Genomic DNA, 23,944 nt, shown 5'->3' with positions numbered 1-23,944 from the left:
GGGTTGCTGTGGGGATACAGTGGGGGGGAGGAGGGCCATGCGCGCCACCTTGGGTTACTTGCACAAGGAAAAAAGGCAGGACATAAATGAAATCATAAATAAATGCAAAGACCGTGCTGTTCATCTCTCAAATCTACCTAATTCCTGGTGTGTATCTCTTGTTCTGCATAAGTGGGATGCATTTCCTCCTCCTCTCCAGGCCACATTAGTCACTGTGCTCCTGTTGGGCAGCGGGGGGGGGGGGGGGGCGGTATTTAAAAGAGCAGACAAGAGGCCCGTCTTATGACAGCTTTATTGGCACTCATGCAGGGTTCTGGACACAGAGCCGGCAGCACTTCCCAAGCCTTGTAGAAAGACCACACAGGAAGCCTGGAAAGACCCAACGAGCCACAGGAGGAGAGCAACCCCAAGGTGGGCACAGCGGGAAACGCCAGGGCGGTGTGGAAGCCTCTTGCGGAAGAGAACTCAGGGCAGGCTGAATTTCCCGTCTGGATGGGCCTGCAATTCAAAGTACAGGGCCAGATGCGCTGGGTGAGCTGTAAGGCATCTGGCAGTTAAAGGAATGGCAAACCCGGCGGGCCCCCCTCCCTGCCAGCATAACCCACAACTGAGTCCCAGCTCACTTTGCTGTTCCATCACAGAGAGCCTAGGCAGACTGTTCACAAGATGGCTCATACCTTCCTCCATTTGTCCCTTCTGGAAACTCGTTCTTCTGCTGTCCGCCTCTTCATATCAATGCAATCTGCAAAACAGCAAAACGCATCTTGGGTGCGTTCTGCACTCACCCACTTTAGAATGCCGGGTGGCACATGGCGGTACGAATGGGGACAGTCACTGGAGCAGCCAGGCCTCTCCTGCTGTGGCCGCTCTCCCTCTGCCTGCTGAACTGCCCTTTGGTGCCCAGTGGAAACTGCCCACCTGTGGAAGGGGAGGCTTACATGCGGAAGACCAAAATAAACATGCGTAGCACATCCATCTGTTACTGCAGTGCCACTGCAGGGCACAGGCTGAAAACGCTGCTGAGGGAACCACACTGCAGAGTGAGGTGGGGAGAAGCAGCCTAGATTTGCTTCCTTGGGTTGCGTTTCTTGGCCCCTTGGTTTTGAATTGCCTTGCCTTGTTACATCTAGGTCATGCTGGGGCATGGCCAAGAGATGGTTGGGAGATATATCTATATAATTGAACAAGCAGGACGGCAGAGCTTTGGGCAAAAACATTCACTGAGCCTCCCGTGCTAGGTTCTATGCATCCACTGTCTCCTGCTCTCATGTGTCTCCCAGAAGGCCAAAGAACCTCACTGGCCAGGTGCCAGGGGAGTGGGAGGGCCAGCTGCTTCCGCATGAACCTGCCATTCAGCTGAGATCCTGTGCTGGGTATCCCAGCCTTTGGAAGTGAGCTGGGTTGTTACCAGGGATAAGGCCTTTTCTGAGGTGCACCCATGTTATAGAGCACCCTCCCCAAACCTATTCACCAGGTGCCTATTTTGTTACCTTCTCAGTCCCGGCTTGTTCTCCCAAGCCTTGGGTGGCACATGACATGCAAATTCCCGGAGGAGAAGGCTATCAGGGGCTACTAGTCCTGGTGGCTCTGTGCTACCTCCGGTATCAGGGGCAGAGTCCCTATGTGCACCAGTAGTTGGGGAGCCTGGGCGGGAGGGGGCTGTTGCACTTGTGTCCTGCTTGTGGGTTTCCCGTGGGCATCTCGCTGGCCACGGTGTGAACAGGATGCTGGATGAGGTAGACCTTGGTCTGACCCCGCAGGGCTCTTCTGATGCTCTTAACTGGGTTGATCTGCTGTTTTGCGGAGCTGCTGTTCTGCATTGTTCTGCAATTATTTTATCTTGCTTGTTTTATATTGTGTGGCTTAGTTTTGTGTGTTTTATATTTGTTCAGCTATGTTATTTTTTGGTTTGGTTTGTAATATTTGTTTGAAAGCCTTGAGAAGCAGCTGGTGGGATACACATTTTTTGAAGTGAACAGAATCAGCCATCCCAGTTTATATTTCTGCATCTCCACCGTGACCATTATTTGTGGCAGCCAAGAGCCAAGTCCCTCGGTGCTAGTTTGGCAGCTAAAATGACGCATATTCTCACCCCCCCCCCCGAGGACGCGGAGGGGCTTCGTGCGCCCCACTCTGGGGGTCTCTGCTCGCTCAAGGCACCAAAGCCATGACTTCGTGACATTTTGGCTGATCCTAATACAGCTGCACCCTTTTGGTGGCCACTAGCCTTTTCCTAATGGACCTTCGCGGCTGCCTGACATTTTCATAGTTGCTTGGATTACTGCAGTGGGAACTGTACTGCTTCACAGAGGGGCTGATGCTTTCAACTCATCCTATAGCATTTCAGAACTGGGAGCGAGCGAGTAGAAATCCCGTACATCATTTACTGTGTGACTGTTGCCTGCCGTGAGCATGCTAGGCTGGTAAAGTGGGGGAGAGGGGCACTGAAACGCTCCTGGGTGGACAGCCTTCCCCTCGCTCAGGGGTGATCTCCATGACTTCACAAGAGGAGCTGCCTCTCCTGCTCCCAAGACATGCAAAGTGCTCTGACAGCCCACCAGGGGCCATCCCACCTGTGAGCCACTGAACAGGCAAGGGGGCTACTTACGGACCACGACAATGGCTGTAAATGGGAGGAGGCACATTCCAGCTGCTCCAGCTATGACAAGGGTTAGGTCAACAGGTTTGGCACATCCCTTCTCTGTAGAAAGAAAGAAAGAAAGAGAAAGAAAGAAAGAGGTATTGAAAAGTTTTACATTGTTTTACAAACCTGAAACATCAGAGCTAGTAAGAAGGTTTACATTTAAAACAGACTCTCTTTTCATGACGTGCACTTATCTTTCCCCCTTCATGGATCACTGCCTTGTTGTGGCGAAGGGGCTTGCGTAACTCACTGAAGCCATAAGCTATGCCATGCAGGGCCACCCAAGACGGACAGGTCATGGCAGAGAGTTCTGACAAAATGTGGTCCACTGGAGAAGGAAATGGCAACCCACTCCAGTATTCTTGCCAAGAAAACCCCATGGAACGTATCACAAGGCTAAAAGATATGACGCCGGAAGATGAGCCCCTCAGGTCGGAAGGTGTCCAATATGCTACTGGGGAAGAGCAGAGGGTATTTCCAAGTAGTGCCAGAAAGAGTGAAGCGGCTGGGCCAAACCCGAAAGGACACTCAGCTGTGGATGTGTCTGGTGGTGAAAAGAAAATCCGATGCTGTAAAGAACAATATTGTTTAGGAACCTGGAATGTCAGATCAATGAATCAAGGTAAGCTGGAGGTGGTCAAACATGAGATGGCAAGATTGAACATGGACATCTTGGGAATCAGCGAACTAAAATGGACAGGTATGGGCGAATTTAATTCAGGTGACCATCATATCTATTATTGTGGGCAAGAATCCCTTAGAAGAAATGGAGTAGCACTCATAGTCAACAAAAGGGTGGGAAAAGCAGTACTGGGGTACAATCTTAAAAATGATAGAATGATCTCAGTACGAATCCAAGGCAAACCATTCAACATCACAGTAATTCAAGTCTATGCCCCAACCACTGAGGCCGAAGAAGCTGAGGTTGATCGGTTCTATGAAGACCTACATCACCTTCTAGAACTACCACCAAAAAAAGATGTCCTCTTCATCATAGGGGATTGGAATGCTAAAGTAGGAAGTCAAGAAATCACCGGGATAACAGGCAGGCATGGCCTTGGTGTACAAAATGAAGCAGGACAAAAGCTAATAGAGTTTTGCCAAGAGAACATACTGATCATAGCAAACACTCTTTTCCAACAGCACAAGAGGCGACTCTACACATGGACGTCACCAGATGGTCAATATCGAAATCAGATTGATTATGTCCTTTGCAGCCAAAGATGGAGAAGCTCCATACAGTCAGTCAAAACAAGACCTGGAGCTGACTGTGGCTCAGATCATGAGCTGCTTCTTGCAAAATTTTGGCTTAAATTGAAGAACGTCGGGAAAACCACTAAACCGTTCAGGTATGACCTAAATCATATCCCTGATGAATATACAGTGGAGGTGAGGAATAGATTTCAGGGATTAGACCTGATAGACAGAGTGCCTGAGGAACTATGGACGGAGGTCCGTAACATTGTTCAGGAGGCAGCAACGAAATCCGTCCCAAAGAAAAAGAAATGCAAGAAAGCAAAGTGGCTGTCTGATGAGGCTTTACAAGTAGCTCACGAAAGAAGGGAAGCGAAAAGCAAGGGAGAAAGGGGAAGATATACCCAACTGAATGCAGAGTTCCAGAGAATAGCAAGGAGAGACAAGAAGGCCTTCTTAAATGAACAATGCAAAGAAATCGAGGAAAACAACAGAATGGGAAAGACTAGAGATCTCTTCAAGAAAATTGGAGATCTCAAGGGAACGTTTTGTGCAAAGACGGGCATGATAAAGGACAAAGAAGGCAGGGACCTAACAGAAGCAGATGAGATTAAGAAGAGGCGGCAAGAATACACAGAAGAACTATACAGGAAAGATCTGAATGTCCGTGATAGCCATGATAGTGCGGTCACTGAACTTGAGCCGGACATCCTAGAGAGTGAAGTCAAGTGGGCCTTAGGAAGCATTAGTAACAACAAAGCTAGCGGAGATGACAGTATTCCAGCCGAGCTATTTAAAATCCTAAAAGATGATGCTGTTAAAGTGCTGCATTCAATATGCCAACAAATCTGGAACACTCAACAGTGGCCACAAGACTGGAAAAGGTCAGTTTACATTCCAATTCCAAAGAAGGGCAACGCCAAAGAGCGTTCAAACTACCACACAATTGCGCTCATTTCACATGCCAGCAAGGTGATGCTCAAAATCCTACAAGCTAGGCTTCAGCAGTATGCGAACCGAGAACTACCGGAAGTACAAGCTGGGTTTAGAAGAGGCAGAGGAACTAGAGATCAAATCGCCAACATTCGCTGCATCATGGAGAAAGCAAGAGAATTCCAGAAAAACGTCTATTTCTGCTTCATTGACTACGCTAAAGCCTTTGATTGTGTGGATCACAACAAACTGTGGCAAATTCTTAAAGTGATGGGAGTACCAGACCACCTTACCTGTCTCCTGAGAAACCTGTACGAGGGTCAAGAAGCAACAGTAAGAACCAGACATGGAACAACCGATTGGTTCAAAATTGGGAAAGGAGTACGACAAGGCTGCATATTGTCACCCTGCTTATTTAACTTATATGCAGAGTACATCATGAGAAATGCCGGGTTGGATGAATCAGAGGTCGGAATTAAGATTGCTGGGAGAATTATCAACAACCTCCGATATGCAGACGATACCACCCTAATGGCAGAAAGCGAAGAGGATCTAAACAGCCTCTTGTTGAGGTTGAAAGAGGAGAGTGCAAAAGCTGGTTTGAAACTCAACATTAAAAAAACGAAGATCATGGCATCTGGCCCTATCACTTCCTGGCATATAGAAGGGGAAGAAATGGAAGCAGTGACAGATTTTACTTTCTTGGGCTCCAAGATCACCGCAGACGGTGACTGTAGCCATGAAATTAAAAGACGCTTGCTCCTTGGGAGGAAAGCTATGGCCAACCTAGACAGCATAGTAAGAAGCAGAGACATCACCTTGCCGACAAAGGTCCGTCTAATCAAAGCTATGGTTTTCCCAGTAGTAATGTATGGCTGTGAGAGCTGGACTATAAGGAAGGCTGAGCGCCGAAGAATTGATGCTTTCGAACTGTGGTGCTGGAGAAGACTCTTACGAGTGCCCTGGACTGCAAGGAGGTCAAATCAGTCCATCCTAAAGGAAATCAACCCTGAGTGCTCATTGGAAGGACAGATAATGAAGCTGAAGCTCCAATATTTTGGCCACCTAATGCGAAGAGAAAACTCCCTGGAAAAGACCCTGATGCTGGGAAAGACTGAAGGCAAAAGGAGAAGGGGACGGCAGAGGATGAGATGGCTAGATAGCATCATGGATGCAATGAATATGAACTTGAGCAGGCTCCGGGAGAGAGCGCAGGACAGGAAGGCCTGGCGTGCTATGGTCCATGGGGTCACGAAGAGTCGGACACGACTGAACAACAACAACAACAACTTATCTTTTGTCTAAATTTTGTGGTAAAAGTTGCATGCTGCGTTTTTTTGTTTTTTGTTGAAGGGCAGTATAGAAGTTTCTTAAATAAATTTAAAAAGAAATATTAAACATTCAGTTAAAATCAGCATGTGATTGAGAGACAGAGCAGTATTGCATCAAGGAGGGAGAAATAAGTTTCAAAAGGTAACGTTTTTCCTTGTAATCACAGATGGCATGGGTTGGTTGTTAGTACAGGATGGAAATCCTGTACTGTGGAATTGTTGGGAGGATGAGGCTGCCAGAGGGCAGCCGGGAGTCCTGGGAGGAGGAGGAGGCCAATGCTTAAGTTGAGCAAGGGCGGTGGCTCCATGGTGGAGCCCCCGGATTGCAGACAGAAGGGCCCTGGTTCAGTCCCCAGCAGCATACCCAGGTAGGGCTGGAAAAGTCTCAGTCTGAGACCGTGGAGAGCCACTGCTGCCAGTGGGCAGCCCGTGGCCATCCCAATGTTCATAGAATCATAGAATAGTAGGGTTGGAAGGGGCCTACAAGGCCATCGAGTCCAACCCCCTGCTCAATGCAGGAATCCAAGTCGGAGCATCCCTGACAAATGGCAGTCCAGCCTCCTCTTGAAGGCCTCCAGTGCGGGAGAGCCCACCGCCTCCCCTGGTAATCGGTTCCATTGTCGTATTGCTCTTACAGTCAGGACGTTTTTCCTGATGTTCAGCCAGAATCTTGCTTCCTGTCACTTGAGCCCATTATTCCGTGTCCTGCACTCTGGGATGATCGAGAAGAGATCCTGGCCTTCTTGTCTGTGACAACCTTTCAAGTACTTGAAGAGTGCTATCCTATCTCCCCTCAGTCTTCTCTTCTCAAGGCTAAACGTGTCTCTCTTCATAGGGCTTTGTTTCCAGTCCCCTGGTCATCTTTGTTGCCCTCCTCTGAACCCTCTCCAGTTTGTCTGCATCCTTCTTAAAGTGTGGTGCCCAGAACTGGACACAGTACTCCAGATGAGGCCTAACCAGTGCTGAGTAGAGGGGAACTAGTAGTTCCCGGGATTTGGAAGCGATGCTTCTATGAATGCAGCTCAAAAGAGCATTGGCCTTTTTTGCAGCCACATCACATTGTTGGCTCATATTCAGCTTGTGATCGACAACAATTCCAAGATCCTTCTCGCTTGTAGTGTGTTTGAGCCACGTATCCCCCATCTTGTAACTGTGCATTTGGTTTCTTTTTCCTAGGTGCAGAACTTGGCATTTATCCCTATGAAATGTCATTCTGTTGTTTTCTGCCCAGCGCTCCAGTCTATCCAGATCACTTTGAATTTTGTTTCTGTCTTCCAAAGTATTAGCTATCCCTCCCAATTTTGTGTCATCTGCAAATTTGATCAGCATTCCCTGCACCTCCTCCTCCAAGTCATTCATACAAATGTGGAAGAGCACTGGGCCCAGGACTGAGCCCTGCGGTACCCCACTCGTTACCTCTCCCCAGTTTGAGAAGGTCCCATTGATAAGCACTCTTTGAGTCCGATTCTGTAGCCAACTGTGGATCCACCGGATCGTTGTTTCATCTAGCCCACTTTGAGCTAGTTTACTCATCAGGATATCATGGGGCACTTTGTCGAAACCTTTGCTGAAGTCGAGGTATATGATGTCTACACCATTCCCACAGTCCACAAGGGAGGTGACTTGATCAAAAAATGAGATCAGATTTGTCTGGCAGGACTTGTTTTTGACAAATCCATGTTGGCTTCAAGTAATCACGGCATTGTTGTCAAGGTGCTTCCAGATGGATTGCTTTATGATCTGCTCCAGAATTTTCCCAGGGATTCCAACAACATGTAGGAAGAAAGCCAGACTATGAAGCACATGGTCTTCGATGTCTATATACTAATGCCCAGAGTATGGGAAACAAACAGAACAAACTTGAACTCTTAATACAAGAGGGAAATTATGACCTGATAGGTATAACTGAGACTTGGTGGGATGACTCTCATGACTGGAATACAGCAATGGAAGGATATAACTTGTTCAAAAAGAACAGGAGGAACAGAAAGGGAGGTGGGGTTGCACTGTATGTGAAAAATACATATCTCTACACAGGAATACAGGAGAAGGAGCTTGGTAGCCCCATCGAGAGCATCTGGGTTGAAATAAATGGAACAAAGAATAAAAGGAACCTGGTGGTCGGAGTCTACTACCGGCCACCCAATCAAAGAGAAGACAAGGATGAAACTTTTGGAAAGCAAATAGCCAATGTTTTAAGGAAGCATGATGTAGTAGTAATGGGGGACTTCAATTTCTCCGATATTTGCTGGGAGACAAATTCTGCAAAACATGGCCCCTCCAGGAAATTCCTGACTCGTGTGGCGGATAACTTCCTCCTACAGAAAGTAGAGGAAGGAACTAGAGGATCGGCTATCCTTGACTTGATCCTAACCAACAGAGTTGACTTAGTGGATAAAGTAGCAGTTACAGGAACTCTGGGGGAAAGTGACCATGTTGCACTTGAGTTCTTGTTTCTAAGGGAAGTGGCCTTCTTTCCACTTCCTATATGTGTCCTTTTTTGTTTTTAGGTCATCCCTAAGCTTTTTGTGAAGCCACATTGGCTTCTTCTGTTGTCTTCCACCTTTTCTTCTTGTTGGAATTGCTTGTGATTGTGCCTTGAGAATGTCCTTTTTTAAAAGCTCCCACCCATCTTGGACTCCTTTTCTCGCTAGCATCGCTTGCCATGGGACCTTACTGATCATTGTTCTGAGTTTATGAAAATCAGCTTTCCTAAAATCCAGGGTACGCATTTGACTACACTCGGCTTTTGCTTCCCTTAGAACCAAGAACTCAAGTGCAACATGGTCGCTTTCCCCCAGAGTTCCTGTAACTGCTACTTTACCCATTAAGTCATCTCTGTTGGTTAGGATCAAGTCAAGGATAGCCGATCCTCTAGTTCCTTCCTCTACTTTCTGTAGGAGGAAGTTATCCGCCACACAAGTCAGGAATTTCCTGGAGGGGCCATGTTTTGCAGAATTTGTCTCCCAACAAATATCGGGGAAATTGAAGTCCCCCATTACTACTACATCATGCTTCCTTAAAACATTGGCTGTTTGCTTTCCAAAAGTTTCATCCTTGTCTTCTCCTTGATTGGGTGGCCGGTAGTAGACTCCGACCACCAGGTTCCTTTTATTCTTTTCTCCATTTATTTCAACCCAGATGCTCTCGATGGGGCTACCAAGCTCCTCCTCCTGTATTTCTGTGCAGAGATATGTATTTTTCACATACAGTGCAACCCCACCTCCCTTTCTGTTCCTCCTGTTCTTTTTGAACAAGTTATATCCTTCCATTGCTGTATTCCAGTCATGGGAGTCATCCCACCAAGTCTCAGTTATACCTATCAGGTCATAATTTCCCTCTTGTATTAAGAGTTCAAGTTCGTTCTGTTTGTTTCCCATACTCTGGGCATTAGTACATAGACATCGAAGACCATGTGCTTCATAGTCTGGCTTTCTTCCTACATGTGTCTGAAGACTATCATTGGGTGCTATCAGAGCTGTTCTCTCCGTTGCAGTGCATGCGCCTATGTCCATTGTTACCCCCAACTTTACATCTCCCTTCCCCGTAGTATTCAGTTTAAAGCCCTCCTGATGAAGTTCTTCATGCTGTGGCCAAACACATTCTTCCCATCTTTTGTGAGGTGCAACCCATCCCTACCCAACAGCCCATCTTCCAGGAAGTATAGCCCGTGGTCCCAGAATCCAAATCTCTCGTGCCGGCACCACCTTCGTAGCCAGTCATTCACCCGGAGTATTTTTCGTTCCCTTTCTATCCCTCTTCTAACTACTGGAAGGATGGATGAGAAAACTATCTGGGCCCCAAAGTTCTTGAGATTCCTTCCCAAAGCTTCAAAGCTTTGGGAAAGCTTTTTAATTGACAAAGCTTTTTAATTGACACAAAAAGGTCTTTCTCAATTGAAAAGCATGACCTTTTCACTTGAGAGAGCATGCAGACACACTGCGCTGCCTGGCCTCGGCCGCCTTCGCTCCCCTTCCGCTGGCCCTCCCATGGGCTCTGCCCACCACCCACCCTCAGCACCCTCTCTCTCACCTTGGTCGTAACTCCAGAGGATGAGGGCCATGGGAGCCAGGATGGAAGCCAAGCATGCCAGGCCATTGGCATAGATGCTGAGCCACTTCCAGGCCTTTCCTCCTAGGGGGAAAAGGCCAAGACGTTGTTGTTCTTTCCCCGGTCCAGGCCCCAGGCAGCCCTGGGAAGCTCGCCTGCAGTGCCATCGGCGGGTGGCAGCCTCCAGCACTGGCAAGGGCATGGATTTGGGGTCCCTTCTCATGAGCACGAGAGGAGCCAGCCGGGGCATTTTCAGAAGCCTTCCCCCCTCCTGTTTGGTTAGTTGGAAAGTCCTTTAGGGGAGAGGGACTAATTCTGCTCACAGGCCTTTGGTCCTTCAAACATTTGGCTTTTGGCCCCTTGCTGAAACTGGACAAGGCTGAGTGGAGGGCCTCCATTTCATCCAAGGGAGCTGCGTCCCACTTTTCCCGTTGGCCAGGGGACCAGACGAACCCACTCTGACAACGCCAGAGGCGAGCATGTCCTCAGCCTCCCCCAACCTGATGCCGTCCAGATGCGTTGGACTACAACTCCCATGATTCCTGGCCAGCATGGCTAATAGTGGAGGTGAGGCAGATAAGAGGGAGAGCAGGGCCACTCCTCCCCCGGCCCCACTGACGGCCTCCCTCATGAAGGCTCCTCCTCCTCCTCCTCCTCTTCCTCCGACTGTCACCATCAGCAGCCATTCCAGCAGGCAGAACTGGGGTTGGTGGGGGATCGGGGCTGTTCCACCAGCCCTGCCAAGATAATTAATTTTGTAGCCCTCTTCCCTCCCTGTTCCTTTTTCCTTGCCTGTCGTGTCTTTTTAGACTGTGGACCTAATTTTTGTGAACCACCCAGATAGCTTTGGCTATTGGGCAGTATAGAAATGCAATAAACCAACCAACCAACCAACCACCCTGCGGACAGGGACAGTCTTATTTTACTGATTGTGTGTAAGCTGTTCCGGGACCGTTTTTGGCTGAGGAGCAGTGTAAAAATTCTTCAGACACATAAACAATAAATCTGGTTGGGGAAGGCTGGTTTATACCCCCTAGGCAGGCAGGCAGGCAGGCACAGACAGGGTTGCTCACGATCTAGGGGGTAGCAACAGATGCCCCCAATCCAAAACAGAGGGAAGCACATTTGCTCGTCAGCGTCTCCACCCTTGGCTGTGCATGAATGGTCTGGTTTTCTCCCAATCCACAGGCTAGGGATAGTGACAATCCCAAGATGGGTGGCACCCCAGTCTTCTGTACCTTGCATTGGTGTAGGCAACTGGTAGCCCTAGAAAGACAGGACTGACCGGCGGGGCGGGGATGGGGGGATGAGAAGTGCCTGGTCCCATCTCAAGGGAGGGATGCATGGAAATCATAAGAAGAGAAGTCTTGCTGCATCAGACCCACCAGAGCTCAAGAAGAACCTACTCACGGATCCTAAGCTTTTGTGGTTGACATAAAGGCATCAGTATCCCCCATCCGCAGAAAGCAGCAAACACTAGCACAGTGGCAGAAATCTGAAACGACATCTCCAGCACCAGCGAAATATCTGGAGAATGAAGCCAAATGGGCAAGTGAACAATCAGCCACACAGAGGAAGTGTGACCATTTCCCTACAAATGGATCCAGATCCATTACATGAATCCAGAGACATGTGATGTCCATCTCTTTAAAGAGAATCTGTTTCCATAAAGCAGGACTAGGGTGGGTGGGTGTGTTGTTGATGGGAGCTGGAAATTTGGCATGCTGGGCTTTCTGCGTATCAGGAAGGCCACCGTGTGCTCAAGGTACAAAGCGGCAAGCCAGGGACCCGCCGGCCCAATGTGAAGAGGAGGTGACCAGAAGCCCTTCAGGTGAGGCTGCGGGAGGACTGATGTTTCTACTCACCAGCAAATGTCAAGCTCAGCGAGGATGACTCCTTCCAGCTGATGGCGTTGCTGGCATTGCAGGAGTAGGAGCCGCAGCTGGAGGCCGCTGGGTGTGGCAGGCTCAACATGCTGAGGTTTGCCGAGAGCCAATGGCCTTTTCCGACAAAGACCACCTTCCTGTCCTTTTTCCATTAAGTGGCACCCAGCTTGCCCATGGGCACCTGGCAGAATAGCCAAATGCCGCTCCTCTCCCGGGGAGACTCTCTCCACACAACAGGCTGGGCGACAGGCACTGAAACAGGGCACAACATCGAACCCTTTGAATATTTTGCTCAGGAGAAAGCATAATGTTAGAGAGATGCTGCTGGAGTACCCTTCGCACCTGAGTGTGCAGCAAGGCAAATGTTCAGCCTGTGCAAAAGAATATTTCAAATGTCACGGTCATGTCCCTAGTCCTGGAGGCAGCTGGGGTATGCTCATGCAGTGAGTACAATTTTCAAAGTCAGAACAGAGATTTAATGAGATATATTTTCCCCAAAATAATCAAAGATTACTTAAGATAAAAAGATGATAAGAACCAGAACTAAGGTCCAGAAACGTATCAGCCATTTGCATTCAGTGAGGGGAGGTGACTGAGTTGTAGTGGTGTCAACACTTAGATTGTTGTGATAAACCCAACTTTGAGGCACCAAAAACTCTTGGATTTTAAAGGAGAAAGGTGAGCTGGACTGATGCTACTCGATGTGCTGCCAAATGGTCTTCGGGGTCTACCTGATAGCATTCATAACAAAGGCTGGAGTGGGGCAGGTGTGCCAGACAGCCAGTGGTACATGTTAAATCGTGACATGCAGGTGCTCATCATGACAGCCCCCTAGCCATGCCCCCAGTGAGAGTCCAGCACTGCAGGCAGTGGTGTGGATCCATATCAAGAATCAGTTCTGGCCTTCTCCATGTCTGCCAGGAGCAGGCCTTTTGCAAAGCTAATGCATCTTAACCACCATTCAAGGCCAAGCCACCCCAACAGGAGCAACGTATTGTTGTTGGGAAACTCCCCTCCGCCCAGCTACTGTGAGTGTTGCAGCGCAGCTCAGAGGAAACAGGGAATTTGGGGCGGGGGGGTGATGATGTCAGGGCCCCTGCTAATAAAAAAGTGGGGGTGCCGCATCCCTGCGAGCCCTGGCTCCACTGCACCACTGCGCACAGCTCAGCTCACACTCAGATGGACACATGAAAAAAGTGAGGAGAGTATCACACACCCAGCACAAACCCACAGAGTGGTGTAAAAATGGCTTTGGAGAGCTGCTGGTACTTCCATCTAGACAGAGGGCTCCGAGAGCTAACCATCTAAAGACATTCCATGTTTTTCTCCTTAATGGCTTTCCCACGGTAAGAAAAAAGACAGAAGCAGTGGTGAGAAAACACAGGAGGTCTACGAGTGGAAGAGTCATTGTCGTCTAGCCTGCCCCCCCCCCACATTCCATGAAGGGCGTAGCTGGGCGCCTGCGCCCGGAAGGCCCCTGAGAGAGGGAAAAGGAGGCTGCTCCACCGGCTTTGCCCGCGCCCAGCAGGGGCAGCCTGCCTCCAAGTTCCAGGCTCTCCTATAAGCCCGGCACGCGGGGAAGGAAGCGCCTGTCTCACCACCCGCGTTGCTGTGCCAGATTGGCCAGTAGCCGCCAAAAAGTGGCAAGACCTCACAGTGGCGCACACTTCTGCAGCAGGCACTCTTCTTCCACCGCAGGGAAGAGGGATGAGCTGTCCCCAGCCAGGTGAGGGAGGGGGGGTTGCACTCCCCAGAGTGCAAGCTGCTTCCACCCTCTCAGGACTGGAGTTCTGCCCTGGGTGAGAAGCCTGGATCAGGAGCTTGCCCTGGCCGTCGCAGGCGGCGAAGCAAGGCAGCGCTGGCCCTCACTGCATCTCTCCCCACCCTGATCCGTGGGCAGCGCCTCCTCTCCCAGCTCCTGCTTTGCAAGCCTCTGACTGAAAGAGGAGCAGCTGCCACCTACAAAGAACATCCAGTGGGCCTTGGCGGGATCTGGCCCACTGCTGCTGCTGCAGCCCAGCATTCTCCGACGCATTTTCCCCGCGGGGTGAGTCCCCTGTGTGGACGACATGTCCTGGACATTCTCCGGAGCTGGCAGCAGGAAAGGAGATCCCATGGCCGCGGTCCTGTTTTCCGTGAGGGCTCCCTCAGCAACTTTGGCCCACTGGAAGATCAGCCACAGCAATGCTAGAGAAGAATTGTACAGAAAGAAGCCATCAAGGGAAACGCAACAGGCCCCCAGCCCCTGCAAATGGTCAAGCAACAAAGAGGCTCAGGGGATGTTCAGGATCTAACTAACATCTGTATCTGGTCACATGGAATTCAGGCCCTGGAGATTTCCCCCTCCCCTTCTGGCACACGATTGAGCTTGCATGGCTGAGCCACATACACGCTTCCTCCCTTCCTTGGGCCATGCAGGTCCCTTTGGGGACTGGGCTCTCTCGTTTGCCCTGGCTCCCTGCTTCTTCTCTGAGAACAGCAAGCATCTGTGTGTGTAGGGGGCTGTGTGTGGCACAGATGTGGCTTGCGGCATAGGCTAGATGGCTGCTGGTTTTGTGGCTCGGTAAGGCTGCCACTGCAGGCAGTGAACCATCGCAGCTGCTGGTCAGGAACGTCTTCTTCCTACCCACCGTTGGAGGCAGGACCTCTTCAGCAGCTCAGGCGTGAGAAGGGCCAAGTGCTGTGGCCAAGTTTATTGATGTATTTATTTAAGTGGGCAAGAAGAGGTTGTACGAATCCCGCCTAAGAAGCTCGGTCTAGCTTTCATGGGCCGAAGAGTCATTCCGAATAATTGTAGACTCTGGGGTCCCCTTCTGGAGCAAGTAAGGAACATCTGGGCTGAAGCAAGCGGAAGGGAGAGATGCTTGGCATCCACCCAGGTTGCTCCTTTTCGGCACGTGTCAGTCCGCTAGGCCAGATTCACCCCTGCCAGAGGCAGCCAGGAGTGCACCCGGAGAGCCACTGCCGGGGCAGCTCCAAAGAGGGAGGCATTCCCTGCTGCGCATGTCAGCCATTCTCCAAGTCTCGCATTATGCTAAACAAGAAACTGGTGTCCTACAGTTATATCTTAACGTCTTTTCTTTAAAAAATACTTACGGGAAAGAAGCACAGTTATAGTAGGTGCTTTACCCCCAAAGCTTAAGAAACGGCTGTTGTGAGAACCGTCACCTTTGCATGACATCAGACATCTGAGCAACTGCCAGTAGATGGGGGAAGTAATAACATTTGGGCGAACGGATCCTCTTTTGTCAGCAAAGGGGCAGCTGCGCTCTCCTTTCCGCTTGCCTCATCCCAACCAGCTCCCACCCAACCATGGAAAACTGGCTCCTGCCCACTTTAAAAAATGTACACAGTTGCAAATGGAAATGTACACAGTACAAAGTCCAGGCCTCAGAGGCTTTGCTAGTGCTCACTTGAGGGAAACAGTTACCTGGCGCCAACAAACAGGTTTCTGCCATCTTCTTGAGGAAGAAGCAAATCAACATCTGTGGAGAAAAAGCAGTTGAAATGTGGAGTGCAGGGGCAGCTGGGGAGGGAGGGAATGTTGCTGTAGTGACAGCCATACATGGCCATAATGCCCAGGGGAAAATGCCACAGCCCAGAGGAACAATGGAGCATATGGATGTCAGAATGTGTAGAGCCAGCCTCTCTGGATTCTACCACAGGGCACACATCCACCACTTTTGCAAAATTTATCTGCAGGAAAAATGACTGCAGCTCCACAACTTGGAGGGCCACCAGCTGACTCCATTCCTCCGCCGTGAGCTGTGCAAGGCAAAACATGGCTACAGCCAGGTGTCAAAGCTCCTGCGCCAGTGCAGGACTGGGAACAGTGGCATTACGGCGGGGCGGGGCGGAGCTCCTGGCCCTTGAATGAGTCCGATGAGAGGTGGGGTGCGGAAGGCCTGGAGAGCACGAGAGAGATTACGCAGAGCACCATCTTATCGACACACACATGCAGGCCACACAGAGGCGAGCCGGGGCATCCAGCAAAAGAACTCACAGGGAAATCACTCTCCTCTGTCCAGTGACCTTTAAGTTGTTTGAAGGCTACCAACACATCCTCCCTCCCCTTAAACTTATCTCCTCTGCTCTGTTAAAACTTTCTGCCCCTGATTCAAGCAGACTGACACCAGGGCAGCAGCATTTTTTCTCTTTATTTTTTAAAAGCAATTTTGCTTTGAACATCTATGCCCAGTGAAGAGTTCTGTGTAACTTGAAAGCTTGCTTCCAGCATTTCAAGCATGAACTGCCCTGTAAAATTATCTGCTCCATTGCCTTACATTCCTTCTCTCCAGATATTTCACTAGTTTGCCTGGCCACAGGCACTGAAGATTTGCCTTCAGCTAGGGTGGATATTTTGGGCCCTGGATCTGCCCTATTAAAGCAACTGGCTGTTCCACAGTATCCGCTCCCTGTGCTTTGATGCAAGAAATGTCTCTCACACAGGACCATCCAGTGGAAAGCCAGAGGCCCCCCAGGCTTTATTGAAGAAATTATGGTCTTTATTCAGGGACATCAGAGCCTCTAGGATACCCCACAAGCTGCAAAAGAGACCCTGTTAAAAATGCTAACACTATTATTTTTATCATTAGTATTTACTATTATTGGTATTAGTATTTAACAACAACAACAACAGAAATTAAATTTAAGTCGCCCTGTAGCTGAAACTCTCCCAGGGAGACATGCATAATAAAACCAAACACAATAAAATCAATGATGCCACTAACCTCTTCAGAAACTGTACCGGGTGATCCCATACCCCCGAATCAGGGGAGATCTGGGGCTAGGGCGGAGGTGGCTCCTCACACCCAGCGGTCTGAAGTCTGGATCTGAAGAGGCATTGCCTGTGCATCTGGAGGGAGTGACAGCAGGAGGCAGGCGAGCATCGGCGAGGCGCGGGTGATCTGCCCGGGAGAGGCGGAGGCAGCGCTTCACCCGGCTCTGCGATGGGTCGCCCTCAGCTGACCCCTGCCAGGCACAGGAGCGCTTCTCCACAAGGTGCGGCACACTGCTCCTGCCACTGCTGTCCTGGGATGCCCCACCCCTGTAGTGGGAATGCAGAGAGGAACTGGGTTACTTCCCGGTCCGGTGGAGGCCACTCCTGAGAGAAGAATGGCCCAGCATGTGCTGGAAAAGGCTGCTTATGTTTTGGTGGTTCTTGCGAGAAACCGAAGAACCTGAGGCCACCTCCTCTGTCCCCCTCTGGCAAGGGCCAGGAGCACTTCCCCTCCTCAAGCTGTCCTGGCCTGGTGCCCTTTTAGATTTCTCCAAGATTCTTTGGTGAGTTTTTGCATTTCCTGTACATCAAGCAGAAAAGCTAGATGAGCGGAATGTGCATTTTGCTTACAAACAGCTCATTGCCGCTTCCTACAAACCTTCTCAAGTGACGCACTCCAGACGAAGAGGCTGCCTTAATGCCTCTTATGAAAACTCTCTTGGAGACACTGCTGTCCATGAATCCCTGTCTGGCTTCCTCTTTTTATCCAAATTCAGGAGCTTTTCTTGGGGCTGGCCCAAAACACTTTGCTGCCTGCCTGCAACGTCAAGGAGCATAGTACCCCTGCCCCGGCCACACACGGAAGTGGCTTCAAAGGGACATTTTATTTCAGATCAGGAGGCAGAGGAACATAATCCACATTGCCAGGTCACTGGCCTCCTTTTCCCACAGATAAAGATATGGGCCCGCTAAAGCCCCAATAAGTGAGGCAGGGCTAGAGGGGGTCATTTGCTATAAGCGACTAGTGCTAGGATGTCTCCTGTGGGCTTACGTGCACTTTGCCTCCCGCCTTTTTGCTGCATTTACTAATGAGGACTTGTGTAGCCTTATCCTATCTATTTTGGGGGACTGAAGAGAAATGCTCCGTGGGTGTGGGTGTGTCTGTGTGCACATGCTGCCCCCCCCCCGCCCAGCGTCTGCTGCTTGAGGTGCCCACCTCACTTTGCCTAATGGAGGGCCAGCTTGACATCACTTTAGATAGCCTTCGACTCTTTTGCAGAAGTGATGCTTAAACTGATGTTTGCTTTCTCTGCGGCTCCACTTTGAATGGAAACCCTATGCTGTCTTCAAAGGCCGAGACATGTCCAGATCTCTGCCTTCTGTGCTCAGTCCCCAGGAGCAATAGTCACACATGAAGCAGCATGGCAGACATCTCCCGCACCCCGTGCTATTATTGTGGGGTATAAAAATGCCCTTTGCAGCAACAAAAAATAAATATTGCTATTTTTTACTAGTACTCTTTACTAGTTATAACTTCATCGTCGTCTTCTTTCCATCCCACCGCAGCTGGAGAGACGGCTCCACTTTTCACAGAAAGGAAAGGAGACCAACGAACGCCAGCACTAATGTTGGCATTTTGTCTTATTCCACATTGTGGTGCTCTTCTTATGCTCAGGGACCACGATGCATTTCCAACAGTTATTTGTTTATTACGTTTAATGCTAATAATGCTCACAGCAGCTTGGATTACTGGCTCAGCATCTGCAGACAGTTTGCTTTCCGTGCCTTCAGCTCACCCAAATGATCTCAGGCCTATTGAAGTTATCTGGAATCAGGTTATCCCAGCCGTCAATTCCTATTTTATCCTGAGCATGACAAAAAGACTTTTACAGATGGGGCATTTCCAGAAACAGCATCAACAGACGTAATAAAAACTGCCAATAGTCTGGGAGACAGCAAAACCCTTGCAAAAGAAGAAACAACAACTGGGAGCTTCAATCTAATTAATAGCAGTTACAGGAACTCTGGGGGAAAGCGACCATGTTGCACTTGAGTTCTTGGTTCTAAGGGAAGCAAAAGCCGAGTGTAGTCAAACACGTACCCTGGATTTCAGGAACACTGATTTTAATAATCTCAGAACAATGATCAGTAATGTCCCATGGCAAGTGACGCTAACGAAAAAAGGAGTCCAAGATGGGTGGGAGCTTTTAAAAAAGGACATTCTCAAGGTGCAATGACAAACCATTCCAACAAGAAGAAAAGGTGGAAGACAACAGAAGAAGCCAGTGTGGCTTCAAAAAAAGCTATGAGATGACCTGAAAACAAAAAAGGACATATATAGGAAGTGGAAAGAAGGCCAAGTAACAAAGGAAGAGTACAGGCAGGTAGCACAGAATTGCAGGGATGGCGTCAGGAAGGCTAAAGATGAGAACGAGCTGAGGTTAGCGAGGGATGCTAAAAGCAACAAAAAGGCTTTCTTCAGCTACGTGCATAGTAAAAGGCAGAGGAAAGAAATGGTGGTTCAGCTATTAAATAAGGATGGCAAAACGATAACAGATGACAAAGAAAAGGCAGAGGTGCTCAATTCCTACTTTGGCTCAGCCTTCTCCCAAAAGAGGGTCTATGAGCCCCCTGGCAAAGGCGAAGTACAGGCTGAAGGGGCAGGATTGCAGCTTGAGATCGATAGGCATATGGTCAAGGAACACCTCAGTACTTTGAATGAGTTCAAATCTCCAGGGCCAGATGAACTGCATCCTAGAGTCATAAAGGAACTGGCAGAAGAACTCTCAGAACCGCTGTCTATTCTCTTTGAGAAATCATGGAGGATGGGGGAAGTGCCAGACGACTGGAGGAGGGCTAATGTTGTCCCTATCTTCAAAAAGGGTAAAAAGGAGGAACCTGGGAACTACAGACCAGTCAGTCTGACATCAATCCCTGGGAAAATTCTGGAGCAGATCATAAAGCAATCCATCTGGAAGCACCTTGACAACAATGCAGTGATTACTTGAAGCCATCATGGATTTGTCAAGAATAAATCCTGCCAGATGAATCTGATCTCATTTTTTGATCAAGTCACCTCCCTTGTTGACCGTGGGAATGGTGTAGACATCATATACCCCGACTTCAGCAAAGCTTTCGACAAAGTGCCCCATGATATCCTGATGAGCAAACTAGCTCAAAGTGGGCAAGGTGAAACAACGATCCGGTGGATCCACAGTTGGCTACAGAATCGGACTCAAAGAGTGCTTATCAATGGGACCTTCTCAAACGGGGGAGAGGGAACGAGTGGGGTACCGCAGGGCTCAGTCCTGGGCCCAGTGCTCTTCAACATTTGTATTAATGACTTGGAGGAGGAGGTGCAGGGAATTTGATCAAATTTGCAGATGACACCAAAGTGGGCGGGATAGGGTAATACTTTGGAAGAGAGAAACAAAATTCAAAGGGATCTGGATAGACTGGAGCGCTGGGCAGAAAACAACAGAATGACATTGAATAGGGATAAATGCCAAGTTCTGCACCTAGGAAAAAGAAACCAAAGGCACAGTGACAAGATGGGGGATCTTCTCTTCTCCAGGCTAAACATGCCCAGTTCTTTCAGTCTCTCCTCAGGGCTTTGTTTCCAGTCCCCTGATCAGTCCCCTGATGAGTTGGTCACCTTACTCCCATACGTGGTGCATTTTTAGTGCATGGAGATTGCACTGCCTTTTGCTGCTGTTCTTGAATTTGTGCTACAGAGTTTGTGTGCTTGGTGCAAATATTTAGTGGTTATATTTTAAATGTGGGTTTTGATTTTTTGTTTTAGGTTTTATTTTTAAATGTACTTTTCTCTTTGTAAGCCACCTGGAAGAGGGAGCTATGCATTTTGAAATCAATAAAATTAAGTCTAGGTACTTTTACAGAAAACAGTAGGATGAGGTGCTTCTTCTAATGTCAGAGGACCCCTCCCCAAACGTAATCGTGATGCTGGGATGATTTTCCACTAGGTGGCGCCACCTCCCTGCTCCTTGGCTAAGAAAGCAGCACAAAGACACCCTCTGAGTTCCCCCACCCCACCCCGCCCCACCCCAGTGGCTGCGGGTATGTGTGGGCTGGGTTGGGCAGGGCAGGGCAGGGCAGGGCAGGGCAGAGCAGAATAGGGGTGAGGGCATATTTATAATTGCTTTTTGTTTATTTTCCTTCTACAGATCCATTCTTAAGTGGGAAAAGCAAGATGGGGGGGTGGTGGATTCTGAAACCAGACCTTTGCCCTGTTTATTATTCCAGGCACTTTGCATGCTCTCGTACAAGAAGAAGGTTAAGCATGAAACATGACTGGGGTGTGGGGTGGGGATGGGGGAGAATGACAAAGAACAAAGGCAGAAGCTATCCTCTCTCACGATGGTGAACAGACGCACTCCTTAGAGAAGGGCAAAACCTCTCTGTTCTGCTCTGGAGACACTTTGACTGATCCTGAAATGGTTTCAAAAGCCCCACACAAACCCCAGCAAGGCTTACAAAACTGATTGCAAAGCAGCCATTTCTGGGGCTCCCTCAGCTTGGCCCCTCACTGGGGTCTCTGTGCATGTCCAGAAAGGTCTAGCAAAACATGGGGAGGCTGGTTGAATGAGGCACATTGAGTCTCCTGACCAAAAGCTTTGCATGCTGGAGCACTGGGCAGAAAACAACAGAATGATATTTAATAGGGATAAATGCCAAGTTCTGCACCTAGGAAAAAGAAACCCAATGCACAGTTACAAGATGGGGGATACGTGGCTCAACAACACTACAAGCGAGAAGGATCTTGGTATTGTTGTAAATCACAAGCTGAACATGAGCCAACAGTGTGATGTGGCTGCAAAAAAGGCCAATGCTCTTTTGGGCTGCATTCATAGAAGCATAGCTTCCAAATCCCAGGAAGTACTAGTTCCCCTCTACTCAGCACTGGTTAGGCCTCACCTGGAGTACTGTGTCCAGTTCTGGGCACCACACTTTAAGAAGGATGCAGACAAGCTGGAGAGGGTTCAGAGGAGGGCAAAAAGGATGATCAGGACTGGAAACAAAGCCCTATGAGGAGAAACTGGAAGAACTGGGCATGTTTAGCCTTGAGAAGAGAAGACTTAGGGGAGATATGATAGCGCTCTTCAAGTACTTGAAAGGCTGTCACAGAGAGGAAGGCCAGGATCTCTTCTCGATCATCCCAGAGTGCAGGACATGGAATAATGGGCTCAAGTTACAGGAAGCCAGATTCTGGCTGAACATCAGGAAAAACTTCCTGGCTCTCAGAGCAAGACGACAACAGAACCCATTCCCCAGGGAGGTGGTGGGCTCCCCCACACTGGAGGCGTTCAAGACGAGGCTGGACAGCCATCTGTCAGGGATGCTCTGACCTGAGCAGGGGGTTGGACTCGATGGTCTTGTAGGCCCCTTCCAACCCTACTGTTCTATGATGCTATGATTCTATGCCATTTGGCCCAGTGTCTAGGTCACTCTGAGGGCTGCTTGCCCCATTGCCCCTAGCAATGGCTTTGAGCCTTTAACAGACGTCCAAGAGAGGCAGCTTCCCTTATTGCTGCGTCTCCATTTATTTCTATTAAAATACAATAACAAAAGTTCCCTGAGATTGAATGAGATTGCAGCCTATGCTTCACTCCTAACTAGTGGCAAATATGGCTTTAATAAAGTCCCTGTCCTGCTTTGTGATTAAAATCAAGAACTCTTGACTCTTGCTGCCACCAAGATGCTCCAGAGCCCAAGGCAACCTGTGGCATTTCCCTGCCTGTTCTTTCAGAACTTCGCTGCTGCCACTGACGCGGGGCTGCAGCAAGATATTTGGCAGGGAGGGGCTGGAGAGTGCCAGTCCGTGAAGAAGAGCCACAACTCAGGCAGAGGCACCCTCATTATTTCACTGTGTTGATTTCAAAGCAGATGCTGGGTGCTTGTCAGTCACCCCAGTGCTTTGGACTAAAGAAATGGGAGGCAGGGACACACTGGCTCTCCACTGAGCATTTCGGTAGGATAAAGACCCCACACTTTTAAATATATCTAAAAGACTAGACACATACTTTTAATTTAAACCAAAGCTGACAGTCAGGAAAGGGGCCTAGAAGCTCGGGGTGGTGGTGAAGCTGCTTTCCATCTCTCCTAGCAGAGGGACCAGACCTGATGGGTTGGGATCCTCCTGCTGGCTCTTGCTGGCCTTGTCCTTTTGCTGCTCCACTTCAGCATCAGAAGCCCCCTTCCTTGGGCATCTTTGCTCTGGAAAGCTGGGAGGTTTCTCTGCCTGCTAAGCAAAGCAAAGGCACGGAGAGGCCCTGCCATGAAAAGGCAGGAAGTGAGCCGGGTATGTGGGCCAAGCAGTCCAGTCGTTCTGCTGCCTGCTCTGGAGGTGCATACCTGTGCTGGCTGTTCTCCATGGCCCACGTTTCCCCACCTCTGGCTCTGGCAGGCTGTCTGGGCTTAGGAACTTTGGTTGCTGCCTTCTGCTGAGTCAAACCTTCAGTCCATCTAGCCCAGTTTTGTGAACACTGACTGGCAGGAGCAGCTCTCCAGGGCTCCAGGCAGGGGATGCTGCTGGGGATTGAACCTGGGACTTCCTGCATGCAAAGCAGGGGCTCCACCACTGAGCTACACTTCCAATTGGGGGGCTGAGGCAGCGGGGCAGCCCCAGGGCATAGCAGTGGGAAGGAGGTGGGAGTCTTCTAAAAGGTGGGAGCTGGAGCTTTGCCCTGCGGGGAGGGATCTTGACCGGGCTCCTCTGTTGGTCCAACAGAGCTGGTTTGTAACCCTGGGCTGGGAGGCCAGAGGGAGGACTGAGGCTTGCTTCAGAGCAAGGTACTCAGCTGCGATGCCTGCCTTGCAGTGGTGCCAGCCATCAACAGCTGTGCTGGTCCGTCTTGGTACTGCATGGCCGCCTGTCCTGGCCGGAGACACCAAAGACAGTCAGCCTTTCTCTAAAGCTGGCGGCTGACCAGCAAAGGAGGGAGGGAGGGGAGCCCAACCCACTGTGCCCCAGTGTTGATGGTCCCTGACACAGAGAAAGGGGAGCTGCTCAGAGGCCCCCCAATGCCCCCCCCCGCATCCCCAAGGTCACTAGCAGCCCTCACCCCTGGTGGTGGATTCCAAAGGTAGCTCTCTGGTGGAGGGCTCAGGGGCTGTGAACTCAGCGTGAAAGGGGCTGGCCCCTCCCTCCCCCCCCCCCGCATTAGCA

The 23,944-nt window shown here is 49.8% G+C and overlaps 1 protein-coding gene across 1 annotated transcript; it reads right to left on the bottom strand.

Moving 5' to 3' along the window:
- Positions 1-274: 274 nt before the first annotated feature.
- On the bottom strand, positions 275-17,085 carry LOC146338293 (uncharacterized). Its single transcript, XM_084813423.1, has 9 exons — positions 16,769-17,085; positions 15,469-15,523; positions 14,002-14,225; positions 12,018-12,290; positions 11,563-11,679; positions 10,135-10,236; positions 2,609-2,701; positions 678-742; positions 275-498 (listed from the first exon to the last, which is right to left on the bottom strand). Exons 4-9 carry the CDS (start codon positions 12,124-12,126, stop codon positions 466-468), a joined length of 519 nt encoding a protein of 172 aa, XP_084669549.1. The 5' UTR covers positions 12,127-12,290; positions 14,002-14,225; positions 15,469-15,523; positions 16,769-17,085; the 3' UTR covers positions 275-465.
- Positions 17,086-23,944: the final 6,859 nt, after the last annotated feature.

This window comes from Heloderma suspectum, chromosome 9, assembly GCF_057233095.1.
Source record: "Heloderma suspectum isolate Gila_16-S chromosome 9, 16-S_ref, whole genome shotgun sequence".
Classification (NCBI taxonomy): Eukaryota; Metazoa; Chordata; class Lepidosauria; order Squamata; family Helodermatidae; genus Heloderma; species Heloderma suspectum.
Note: the sequence above shows the minus strand (reverse complement) of the source record. Positions and strands in the feature narration are given on the sequence as shown.